Source organism: Dendrobates tinctorius, unplaced genomic scaffold (assembly GCF_039654945.1).
Source record: "Dendrobates tinctorius isolate UK_male_01 unplaced genomic scaffold, ASM3965494v1 ptg000084l, whole genome shotgun sequence".
NCBI lineage: Eukaryota > Metazoa > Chordata > Amphibia > Anura > Dendrobatidae > Dendrobates > Dendrobates tinctorius.
Genome location: NW_027361752.1, coordinates 51,612,452 through 51,625,498, shown reverse-complemented (window position 1 = coordinate 51,625,498; position 13,047 = coordinate 51,612,452). Strand labels below are relative to the sequence as shown.

The following is a 13,047-nucleotide window of genomic DNA, read 5'->3' as shown; positions in this document are numbered from 1 at the left end:
CTTTACCACGAATTGCCATCCTTCACCACACCATAGTGCAATTCTTGTCCCTGCAGCAAAAATCACAGCGTGAACGCTCAGTGTGAACGTGCCCTGGTGTTACTCAACTACATCACAATTTACAGCACCCAGACATGAAGCCCGAGACTGAGCCGAGCGTTGTCCACCACCACTCAATTGATGTAAGCCTGACTTCTCTGAGTACATCCATATCTTCAGCCTCACAAACCCCAATCCAGACGCTCACCAGGTCCAGAGAAATTGCTGCCCTTTGTCACGATGAAGGGGTTGTCAGTGCTGGTGAACTTGGCTGTCTCGTCCCTCTCCAGTGCCTAAACACCCACCAGTCCCTGTACACCTGTGCCATCAGAAATTCCACTCAGCAGTAGGATCTGCATAAAGTTTCAAACCGAAGGTGTCCTACTGCGCTCTGTCATCCCCAACATTCAGTTCCTCCCTGGTCACAACTGAATGACATTACTCTCCCTGTCAGGATCGATGCAAGACCATCTGTCATGGCAGGGATGTATGTAGACCACCTGGACTATAGAGCTTAGCTGCAACTACATTTGGTACACCACTGATTTATTTATTTCCAGAAGACTAAAATATTGTTGGTGGGACCTCCACCAATAGTCAAAACGAGAGGATCGAAGTCGCATTGACATTTTAACTACTCAGTGCTAACCACCGATCAAAAAGTGATGGCAAACCCTGGCAATATGCCATCACCTTCTGTGGTAGGCCACGACTGTAATATAACAATACATTTTGAAGATATTTTCTTTCCTTGTTCGGACCCAGTGAAGTTCTAGATCCTACTAGATTGCCACAGACGAGAGCTGCTGACGATATAGCGGTTCACTCAATAATGAGTCTTGTCCTCCATTGAACAGGGAACCACAAGTGCCCTAAAGACTTGTCTAACATTGCACTTCTTTTACTAATATTTTGCCCCTCTTCACAGGTACGATCCCCCCACTCATAAAGTCCATAGAATCCAGTGAAGAAGGACTATCAACCAACAAGGGGATAAAAATGCTGGTGACCATTTCCTGTATCCTGATCGGCGTCCTGCTCCTGTTTGCTTTACTGCTGATTGTCAGGCGTAGAAGACGAGAACAGAGGTTGAAGAGGCTGAGAGGTAACCTAAGTTTTCCTCCCATCATTTAAAACCTATATTTGCTAAACAATCTACGGCCGTATAGGCTCACAGACTTGTTTTAGCTCCCTTTCATTTTGGGCAAAGTCGGTCACACAAAGCTAGATCTTGGATCCTTTCAGCTTATAAAATGAGACATCGTCTAGGGGAAGAGGGTTCAAATGCAAGAAAGTTTAAAGGGGTCATACAACTTTATAAAAGTTATTAAAAGCTGCAAGTGATAAAAAAGAAGTTGTAGTTAACTCTTCCTTTTCCTGATGGCCCTCGAACTCATAGTATTGCATGTGGTCACTGCTTACATTACCGATTAGAAAGCTATGATGCCATTAGTACGACATGAGACCGCCATGTGATGGGGCATAAATACTGGGCGGGCCTCTGGAGCACTGGATCTGGAGACCCTTTTAAGGGTTACCGTATTTGCTCAGGTGACTGGTTGGCGTGAAAAGACCTTTTCTTTGTCGCTCCGTAACTAGAGAAAGCGGAGATTAATTTTAGGCCCAGAAAGGTTAATGTTTAATTGTAAATGCCAAGCTTGGCTTCTAGTCCATTATTTGTCATTAAGTGTCATCAAGTCAATTTCTACACCCAGCAACCACATGAATGAGGCTTCACCGGAGTGTTTATGATTTCTTCCACCCATCTATCTTGGTGTAACCTCTCTCTTTCTTCCCATAAGGAATAATTAACTGATCCTTGTCATATCTAAAGGTGTATAGGTGGTACATGTGGCTGCTATGGACACTTGGAGAAAAGAGGCCAAGACTGACGATGGCCTGAGCAGGCCCTTCTGTCTTAGACCTTCCAAAACTTTCACAAACCCAGCAAATTCTAGCACATCCAGATCTGAAAGCGGTTGTTCCTGTACGGTTTGGGGCATCATATGGCAGTTCAGGGGGTTGGAGTAGGGGGGCTTTACTGTAAGTAAATCTCCTAGATGAACTGGAAAACACAGAGATGGAGAAGGATCTGTGAGAGGAACTGTAAATCGCAATAAAGGATTAGTCTAGATGCGCCTCCCCTGGAAGGTTTGGCTTGATTTGTTCAAAAATTGAACTAGTTTCTGTTCTTTTTATTCCATAAAGTCCATAAGTTCCAAAAAAGGTTGAATGATAAAATTATAGTTGCCTGCATACACCACTAGCAGGAGCTGTCTCCATACAGTGTTATTAGTGAGTTCAATGTTTAATCAGTGTGCGGTAAGCTCCAGAGCTCCCTCTAGTGGCAGCCGCAAACTAAATTTATCAGCAGGACACTTGGGGAGGGGGGAAGAGAAAAAAGGAAAAAGAGGGGTGGTGGGTGGTGGTGCTATCCAAGTGTAGTAATTAAACATACTTAGCTTGTAAAATCAAGTGGCTACACAATTACCTACATTAGATGTGGATGGGCACAACTCCATAGAAGGCATGGATGAACAGATTCACTCATTATTTATTCTTTTTTATCCATGTAAGACGGAATTATCTGTGAATAACAGTTCATTTTTGGATAATAGGTTCCTTTCAAGGGTTTAATGTATGCACAAAAAGTAATGCTGTACATTACAACCCCCCATAATCTGCGTTGCGTATCCTGTTTTCTGTATGTTATTCATTGGCACGGATCAGTACAGATACAAAGATGGAGTACTTGTGGAGATGAGGAACATATCGAAAGGGCAGAGTCATGGTGTTCGGTCACAGAGAGATGAGAAATTAATGACTAGAGGCACAGAGGTGACTGACGTAAGATTATAGATGTAACTGGAGCCAGAAGCTCAGAGTGCACCTCCTGGTTTACTATCCACACTGCCAGTCAGTTTTACATCTTCATGAAGGAGAATTATGCCATTTTGTATGCCGCTCCTAGGAGTATTGCCCAAATTCAAGAAGATAAAACCACTTGGCTGGTGGGTACATCCTTCTAAATGCCCCCCAACCAAGAGGTAGAAAATCATAAGTTGTAATCTTTTTCCATCTTCATAGAAGCCAAATATGATCAACTCAATTAAGCTATATTAATTTCCCTAGTAGGGTGTTACTCTACCTACAAGTTCCCCATGCAGGTGCCCAGTGTCACAGAGCTGTATGTTGGCACTGTATTAGCAATATACAGTTATGGGTAGAAGATTCGCAGCCAACCGATCGCCGCCCAGTCTGATTCTCCATGGTATCCAGATCAACCAGACTAAAAAGTTCCAGCAACAAACATCCAAATCAGATTGTTGAATAGACGTTAAAACTTCATCTTTATTGCAAGGCCTTTAAAAACATATTGTTAAAATTGTAAATCCAGGGGATTACGCGTTTCGAACAAAAATTTTTGTTCGAAACGCGTAATCCCCTGGATTTACAATTTTAACAATATGTTTTTAAAGGCCTTGCAATAAAGATGAAGTTTTAACGTCTATTCAACAATCTGATTTGGATGTTTGTTTCTGGAACTTTTTTGTTTGATTACCACAGTCGCTTTTTCCGAGCACCATCCTGGAGTCACAGGAATTCATCTAATGGTGTGCTGAACACCTTTTTTTTTTTTTCATCCAGATCAACCAGGTCTTTACTTCTATCCTATAGGCGTCTCTAGCGTTTACTAGCTTCTGAGACGTAATGATGTGGCCGATATACTCCAGACTTGCTCAGGATGCCAGCCAGAAGTGAAGACTGTCTTGGCCTGGAAGACCAGACTGGACGCAAGACTGGGGCGGTGTCAGTCTTTGTGCTCAGGATACCGGCCAAAAGTGAAGTCTGTCCTGGCCGGTGCAACCTCGATCTTTTTGCCTAACTCTAATTATGAGCCTTCATGTTTCTGTTCAAAAGCATTTTGGGGAAAAAAAAAGTTTTCATTTTGTTTGGTTCCAATTGGGAAAAATCACAAACAAACACCCAGACCCCAATTTACGTATTTTTTTTCCATATAGTAATTTTTCTTTTCTAGTTCTAAGGTTAAATAGGGCAATCCCCCTAAAGACTTACGGTATTTATTTTCATCATACAGGCAGAATATTATCGATCGCTTGCATCTTTTGCTGATGATGACCATAAAGCAGGACGTTCGCCAGCGGAACGTTACTTAGATTACCGAACATCCCGCCGCATTGTGCTAAGCGCGAGGGATTTTAATAATGCAGCATACTGTATAAAGGTACAAATGTGTCACCGTATGCCATCCTGAAGGGGACTGCTGGCAGAAAAGAAACTTTTAGGTTATCTCTATCGAGCTTCTCTCCTGCATATATTATTTACAGTCTTGTAAAATGAAGCGAGCGCTCCTCGGCAGCCCTCTCTCTTTTTTCTCTTTCTCCCTCCAAGAGCTAATGACCTCATTGTGCATGATCATTCTTCTAAATTGAATCATTTCCATGCTTCGTAACCTTGACTTTCTAGTAGAAAAACGGTCCATGATTCAACTTCTCAACGGAGGAAAAAGTTAGCAAATAACCCGGAGGCAAGTTTAGGGCAAGAATAAAAAAATGTCTGCAAGATGGGTTAATATATTACTATATGTGCTGCTCTGCTGACCCCTTTGCTGACCGGATAGTCGGATTATCATTGTGTTTCTCCCCTCTACTAACCTCACTCTACCTAACATCGAAATAACCCTGGAGGGTTCAACCATAACTCCCAAGCAGCATGCCCGCTGTCTTGGGGTCATATTCGACACTGAACTTTCCTTTACTCCGTACATCCGATCACTCAGTCGCTCTTGTCACCTGCATCTTAAAAACATCTCCAGAATCCGACCTTTTCTCACCTTTGAAACTGCTAAGACTCTTACTGTCGCTCTTATTCATTCTCGCCTGGACTACTGCAACTCTCTTCTGATCGGTCTCCCTCTTACCAAACTTTCTCCTCTCCAAACCATCTTGAATGCGGCAGCCAGGGTCATATTTCTGTCCAGCCGCTTCACCGATGCCTCCATCTTGTGCCAGTCATTACACTGGCTACCTATTCGCTACAGGGTGCAGTATAAACTCATCTCTCTCACCCACAAAGCTCTCCACTGTTCTGCACCGCCTTATATCTCCTCTCTCATCTCTGTCTATCGCCCTACAAATGACCTAAGACTAACATCCCCCGTAATCCGAACCTCGCACCTCCGCCTCCAAGACTTCTCTCGTGCTGCTCCAGCTCTCTGGAATGCACTTCCCCAGGCGATCAGACTGATACCTAGCCCTGACCTATTCAAGCGCGCTTTGAAAACCCATCTCTTCAAACAAGCCTACCACATCAACTACCCAGCAAGCTAACTTTGCCCTGTTCCCTCCTTCCAAATATTATTCTGAATCTGCACCCTACTATTCATCTGTCTCCACACCCTTCATGCACATGATAACTGCACTTGATACTTGTCTATTGCACTTAAACACACGGGCTGATGACCGGATCATGCAGCTTTATATGAAAATCCCTATTATATTTGCCAGACCTGAATTAACAAGCATTTTTCACCTACTGTGTCCCCCCATTTCCTTGTAGAGTGTCAGCTTGCGAGCAGGGACCTCACTCCTAATGTCACTGTTTGAATTGTCTTAACTTGTATTGAATTTATTGTCTGTACATGTCCCCGCTTAATTGTAAAGTGCTGCGGAATATGTTGGCGCTATATAAATAAAAATTATTATTATTATTATTATCATTAAGCTATACATATTGCAGTTGTAAAAAAAAAAAAAGATAAATTGCCATATTGTTCAACCGAGGGATAGGAAAGGACATAAGGAAGAGCTATAAGTATGACCAGAACACAGTGTTTCCCTCCTGAGTGTAATTCAACAAGATCAACATTCAGAACATGAAGTTCATACATTTACATAAGTACCGGATTCATGTTATTTTCTTCTAAAAAAAAAATAAAACTCTCCATCTAATCCTTTCTGAAACCATCGTCCGCTCCCGCTGTGACCGACTCCTGTGGTCGACTATTCTACAGATTAATAGTTCTTATGGTAAAGAAGCCTTTGCTCCTCTGGAGATTGAAGCTTTTTTTTTCACCAGTCGGAGGGAGTAGCCTCTTGTCTTTTGAGGGGGTTTTACATGAATCAGCTCTTAAGTATATTTTTTGTATGGGCCATTAATGCACTTGTACAAGTTTATCATGTCACCCCCTTCTGAAGACTAAATAAATGTATTTCTTTAATCTTTTCCCTTAATCACAATGCCCTTATCAGTTTTGTAGCTCTTCTTTGTACCTTTTCTAGCTCCAGGGCCAGAACTGATTTGCATATCCCAGATGGTACTATGGCTTTCTACATCCGTGTCCCATGAGTTCATACCTCTTAAGGGCCTTTCGCACATAGCAAGATCGCTAGCGATATCGCTATAGCGTCACCGATTTTGTGACGCAACAGCGATATCGCTAGCGATCTCGCTTTATGTGACTCGTACCTGCGACCGCCCCCCCCCCCCCCCCTCCGCTGGATATCGCTGATCGCGCTCAAATGTCCTGGGGCATTTTTTTTCGTCGTTGGCGTCCCGCTGTCGCTGACTAGCGACGCATGGATGCAGGCGGAAGTTGTCATCATCGCTGTGGTGTGAAAGGTAACAGCGACCGCCGACTAATCGCTTATCGCTGCTGCGTCGCTGGTGAGATCTGCCTGTTTGGCAGTTCAATAGCGACCATTTAGCGATGTACCAGCGATCCTGACTGGGTCAAATCGTTGTCGGGATCACTGGTGCATCACTAAATGTAACAGGACCCTTATAATACATGATAATATCCTGCTGTTCTATGAAAACGCTGATTGACAGTAGATGCTGCTATTTAGTCTGTGACTGTGACCAAGAATATACCCAGGTCCTTCTCTACAAGCGACTCTCCTAGTTTTCTCTAGAACATATGATGTTCTCAGATTATTAGCTCTCATGCGCATAGCTTTACATTTCTCCAATTGAACCTGCCACGTGGATGTCCAAACACTCAGTTTTTCGAAGGCGGCCTGTGACTTATGAACATCCTCCATAGACTACACTATATCATGTCTTTTATCAGTTGAATAATAGGGGACCCAGCACTGAATCTTGGGTCAGCACTCACAGCTGGAGTCCATTCAGAGTTGCCATCATTCACCGCAACTCTCTGGGTGCGGTCAATATTTGAGCCAGTTTTTGATCCAGTTACAAACTTTTACTTTCTAATCCTGCAGATCTAAGTTTATAGGTGTCCCAGGTTAAATGTCTTTGCAAAAGGTCACAAGTATTATTTCCACAGGTGTACTGTATTTATCTCAATCAACGCAACCTAAATTTTTCCAAGAGGGCAACATGTTTTTTTTTTCCTTTTGCCAAAAAAACCCACACTTTCTCCGCAGCTCCTTGGCAATGAGCACAAAAAACATTTTACGTGGACTTTTTGTTTTTAGAATACAGTGCACCTAATACTCTGCGACCTCTTCCCTGCAATCTTCTGAAAAAATCAATATACCTTGCAATTTTTCTTTCATTTACTAAGTATGGAGGAGAGAACGGACCCCCCATACCTTATTCACTCAAAACCACTTGCTTGGTCTAAGGCTGAGTTCACACGTGGCGGTTTTGTCGCGTTTCCGCAGCGGTTTTAACCGCGCGATTTTGCCATCCCATGCATTCTTATGGGATTCCGCAATGCTGTGCTAATGCTGCGGTTTTTACCGCGGCGGAATCGCTTCGCGGTAAAAAATGCAGCATGCTCATTAATTTCGCGGAATCGCGGCGATCCCGCACCCATAGGAATGCATTGTTCTGCTTACTTTCTGCATGTGGCTGTGCACACAATGCGAAAAGTAAGCAGAACATTTGCGGATGTTACCCACGGTCCGGAGGAGAGGAGACTGTCCTCCGGGCATTGGGTACAATATCCCTGTAAAAAATAGAATTTAAAATAAAAAATATTGTTATTCTCACCTTCCGACGTCCCGCGCAGCCTTCCCGCCTCTCTCCACGCTCCCGGTCCCAGTAAGCCTTTGCGAGCGATGACGTCCGTTCTCGCGGGATCGCGAAGTCTCGCGGTCATTCGCACGACGTCATCGAATTTCACATTTCCGCGAGAGTTCCGCTACGTGTGAACCAAGCCTAAATATTTCAACACAGGAATTACAGAAGGAAGCTTACTAAAGTTATATTTTATTATGAATGGTACGATGGAGTAAATGGGACACAATCTATATAAGTCATGCATCGCATACAGCAGAAGGGTAACAATGCAGCCCTGCGGCAACTCACCGAGAAGCTAAATATGTCTCCCGTATTTATAGACTGTGACTCAGATTGTCTTTCCGGATAAACGTCTCATAATATTTTCTCAATAAATACAATAGCCCTTTGACTCAAGGTACAGAAATGATTTGTGTATGTGACCTCCAATATCTGTATGTGGCCTCCAATATCTGTATGTGGCCTCCAATATCTGTATGTGGCCTCATATATCTGTTACTGATCAGTGAAATATAGCAGATACTAGTAACATGGCAGGGATTTATGAGGATTGAAAAACAGGCAAAGATAGAGATGGAATAGATTAAATACGATACGATACGATAAGATAGATACGATACATAAATAATAGATAATAGGTAGATACATAGATGATATATAGATAGATAAATTGATGATAGATAGGTAGGTAGATAGATGATAGATTAATAGGTAATAGATGGATATTAGATATGATAGATAAATAATCGATAATAGATAGATACTAGATAAATAGATGATTGATAATAGATAGATCGATCGATAGAGTATAAAAGTGTAAATTTGGTGTCCTCTAAAGTAACTCAACACACAGCCATTAATGTCTAAACCACTGGCAACAAAAGTGAGTACACTCCTAATATTTTGTGTTGTCACAATTATTTAAAAATAATTAAAAGCACTGCCTTAACTCTCTTGAGCATGGAGGTCACTAGCGCTTCACCGGTGGCACCTAGAATCTTCTTCCATGACAACTCTATGCATAGTCTGAGCACTGACAGGTGGACCCTGAATACCCCTATAACCTCTATGTATGGTCTGAGCACTGACAGGTGGACCCCCCACCCCTGTAACCTCTGTGTATGGTCTGAGCACTGACATGCGAGCCCCATCATCTCTGTAACCTCTGTGTATGGTCTGAGCACTGACAGTCGGATCCCCACCCCTGTAACCTGTGCAGCAATGCTACCAGCTCTCATACATCTGTTGTGAGAAGACAACCTCTGGATATAAAATAAAACTACTGTAACAAACAAATATTCCCTCCCACTCACTCCCAATTTGTGTAGCCAATTGTCCGGGACCCAATAGCTTTCAAAACTAGATTTGCGGGGGGCATATAACCTCAACCTGGTGCGGGAGGGGGACGAGTGGAGATCTACGTTTCTCACCTCAGAAGAGCTATTTGAAAATTTAGTTATGCCGTTTGGTCTGACCAGTGCCCCTGCGGTTTTTCAATCGTGTTTTCTCTGATTTTATTGGGAGGTTTTTGGTTATATACTTGGATGACATTCTGGTTTATTCACTTGATAAGCAATCACATATTGGTCACCTTTCGGGCGGTTCTTCAGAGACTCAGGGAGAACCAACTTTTCGCTAAGCTAGAGAAATGCCAATTACTACCGGAGGTTTATTAAAGGTTTCTCTCAGGTTGTCAAGCCCCTCACTGACTTGACACAGAAGGGGGCTGACGTTTAGAACTGGTCTGACTCAGCAGTTGCTGCGTTTCTCACTCTCAAAAAATGTTTTATGACTGCCCCTGTTCTGGTTCAACTGGATCCATCTGAACCTTTTGCGGTGGAGGTTGACGTCTTGGAGGTGGGGGTGGTGTTGTGCCAGGTGCCTGCCACCTTGACCAATCTGAGACCATGTGCCTTCTTCTCCAAGATATTCTCCCCGGATTAAAGAAATTATGAAGTGGGAACTTCTTGCGTTTAAGTTGGCCTTTGAAGAACGGAGGCATTTTTTGGAGGGGGAGGTTCATCCCATTACTGTAGTTATGGACCACAAGAACCTGGCGTATATTGAGTCTGCTAAAAGGTTGACCCCCAGGCAAGCCAGATGGCCACTTTATTTTCCCGGTTCCAGTTTTCGATCACTTTTTGTCCGAGATCCAAGAATGTGAAGGCCGATGCCTTGTCCCGGAGTCTGGATCCAGTTTCTCCCACATGCCTCCATCATCCATTCTTCAACCCAGGGTGGTGGTGGCTGATGTGTCTGCACGGTTGGAACGGGAGATTCGGGAAGCCCAGTCCCAGGCTCCCCCGTCCAAGCCAGTGGGAAAATTGTTTGTTCCGGTCCAACTTCGACTCAAAGTCCTCCAGGTGTTCCATGATTCTTCGCTGAGTGGACATCCGGGGATTTCGGCCACTAGTGTGGCCATCGCAAGGGTTTTTTGGTGGGCCTCGCTTACATCTGATGTGAGAAAGTTTGTGTCTGCCTGTGAAGTTTGTGTCCACGCTAAGAGCTCTCATAACTGGCCAGCCCTGGGAATTTGTGCCTTTGCCAGTTCCTGATAGACCATGAACACATCTGTCCATGAACATTATCATCAGTCTTCCTCCCTCCAAGGGTCATACTGTCGTCTGGGTGATGGAGGACAGGTTTACGAAGCAAGCACACTTTGTAACCTTAATGGCAATACCCTCTGCGGAGACCTTGTCTAGGTTGTTCGTTCAACATGTGGTGCGTTTGCATGGTGTGTCCTTGAATGTGGTGTCTGACCGTGGTGTGCAGTTTGTGTCCAGGTTTTGGAGGGAGTTTTGTAAAAGGTTGGGTATTGAGTTGTCCTTTTCATCTGCTTACCGTCCGGAGACCAATGGTCAGACAGAACGGACCAATCAGTCGTTAGAGCAGATTTTGCGCTGCCTTGCCACTTCCAGTCAAGAGGACTGGTCCGATGCCTTACCTTTAGGAGAATTTGCGTTTAATAACCGTATTAACCACTCTACAGATAACTCCCCTTTCTTCTGTAACTATGGGTTTAATCCACACTTTGGGGAGTTTTCTCACCGGAACTCCGGTTGCCCGGGGGCTGATATTGCTGTACAGCAGATGAGGAATTTATGGCGGGAGGTACAAAAGAATATTGGGGAGGCTCAGAGGACATTTAAGCTTTTTGCGGACTGGAGATGGACTGTGGGACCCACCCTTCGGGTTGGGGATAAAGTGTGGCTGTCCACCAGGAACATTAAACTTAAGGGTCCGTTGCCAAAATTGGGGCCTAAGTTTATTAGCCCTTATGAGATCACGGATGTGGTTAACCCCTTTCTGCCATATGACTTAATATCCCGTCCATGTGCCCTGGGACTTAATTCCCAGGGATGGGATAGTACGTCATAGCGATCAGCGGCGCCCACGTGGTGAGCGCCGCTGATCGCAGCCAGGTGTCAGCTGACAGCTGTTATCACAGCTGACACCCGGCACTATGTGTCAGGGGCGGTCACGGACCACCCCCGACACGTTAACCCCTGGCACACTGCGATCAAACACGATCGCAGGGTACCGGAGGTTTAGGGAAGCATTGGCAGGGAGGGGGCTCCCTCCGTGCTTCCCTGAGACCCCCACAGCAGCACAATGTGCAGCGCTGCTGCGGGGGCCTTCTTCCCTGCAGGTCCCCGGATCCAAAATGGCGGCGGGGACCTTCGGGGGCCTGCAGGGAGCCGGCTTCCTCAGTGCCTGCAAAGCGCAAGCACGAGGAAGCTTTCTCCACTGCCTGTGACAGATCGCTGATCTGTCACAGCGATCTGTGATGTGACAGATCAGCGATCTGTCACATGACAGTGATGTCCCCCCTGGGACAATGTAATAAAGTTAAAAAAAGTGTAAAAATAATTTATATAAAAAATCGCTAAATAAATAAAAAAAAATTCCCTAATAAATTCATTTTTTGGAAATAAAAAAAAAACAATAAAAGTACACATATTTGGAATCGCCGCATCCGTAACGACCCGCCCTATAAAACTGTCCCATTAGTTAACCTCCTTAGCAAACCGCTTAAAAAATAAAAAAACAAAAAATAATGCTTTATTATCATACCGCCGAACAAAAAGTGCAATAACACGCGATCAAAAAGACGGATATAAATAACCATGGTACCGCTGAAAATGACATCTTGTCCCGCAAAAAACGAGCGGCATCAGCGAAAAAATAAAAAAATTATAGCTCGCAGAATAAAGCGATGCAAAAATAATTATTTTTTATATAAAATTGTTTTCATTGCATAAAACCGACAAAAACATAAAAAAATGACCTAAATGAGGTATCGCTGTAATCGTACTGACCCGTAGAATAAAACCGCTCTATCAATTTTACCGCACGTGGAACGGTGTAAACGCACCCTCCAAAAGAAATTCTTGAAATGCTGGTTTTTGTTCATTCTGCGTCCCAAAAATCGGAATAAAAAGCGATGAAAAATGTCACGTGCCCGAAAATGGTACCAATAAAAATGTCAACTTGTCCCGCAAAAAATAAGACTTGGTGGGTCAAAATATGGAAAAATTATAGCTCTCAAAATGTGGTGATGGCAAAAACTCTTTTTACATTAAAAAGCGTCTTTTAGCGTGCGACAGCTGCCAAACATAAAAACCCGCTATAAATAGTAAATCAAACCCCCCGTTATCACCCCCTTAGTTAGGGAAAAATAATAAAATTTAAAAAATGTATTTATTTCCATTTTCCCATTAGGGTTAGAGCTAGGACTAGGGCTAGGGTTAGGGCTGAGATTAGGGTTAGCGGTGTTAGGGTTGGAGTTAGAATTGGGGGGTTTCCACTGTTTGGACACATCAGGTGATCTCAATTCCAGCCAATTCTGTGTTGAAAAAGTCAAATGGTGCTCCTTCCCTTCCAAGCTCTGCCATGCGCCCAAACAGAGGTTTACCCCCACATATGGGGTATCAGCCTACTCAGGACAAATTGCAAAACAACTTTTGGGGTCCAATTTCTCCTGTTACCCTT

General features: G+C 43.8%; 1 protein-coding gene across 2 annotated transcripts in view; it reads left to right on the top strand.

Annotated features, from left to right (window-relative positions):
- Nucleotides 1–13,047, top strand: part of DSCAM (DS cell adhesion molecule) — a 609,674-nt gene that overhangs the window by 528,564 nt on the left and 68,063 nt on the right. For both annotated transcript variants that reach the window (XM_073584700.1, XM_073584699.1), the window contains exon 27: nucleotides 968–1,144. In XM_073584700.1, the coding sequence (XP_073440801.1) occupies nucleotides 968–1,144 (177 nt within the window). The remainder of the gene's footprint in view (nucleotides 1–967; nucleotides 1,145–13,047) is intronic.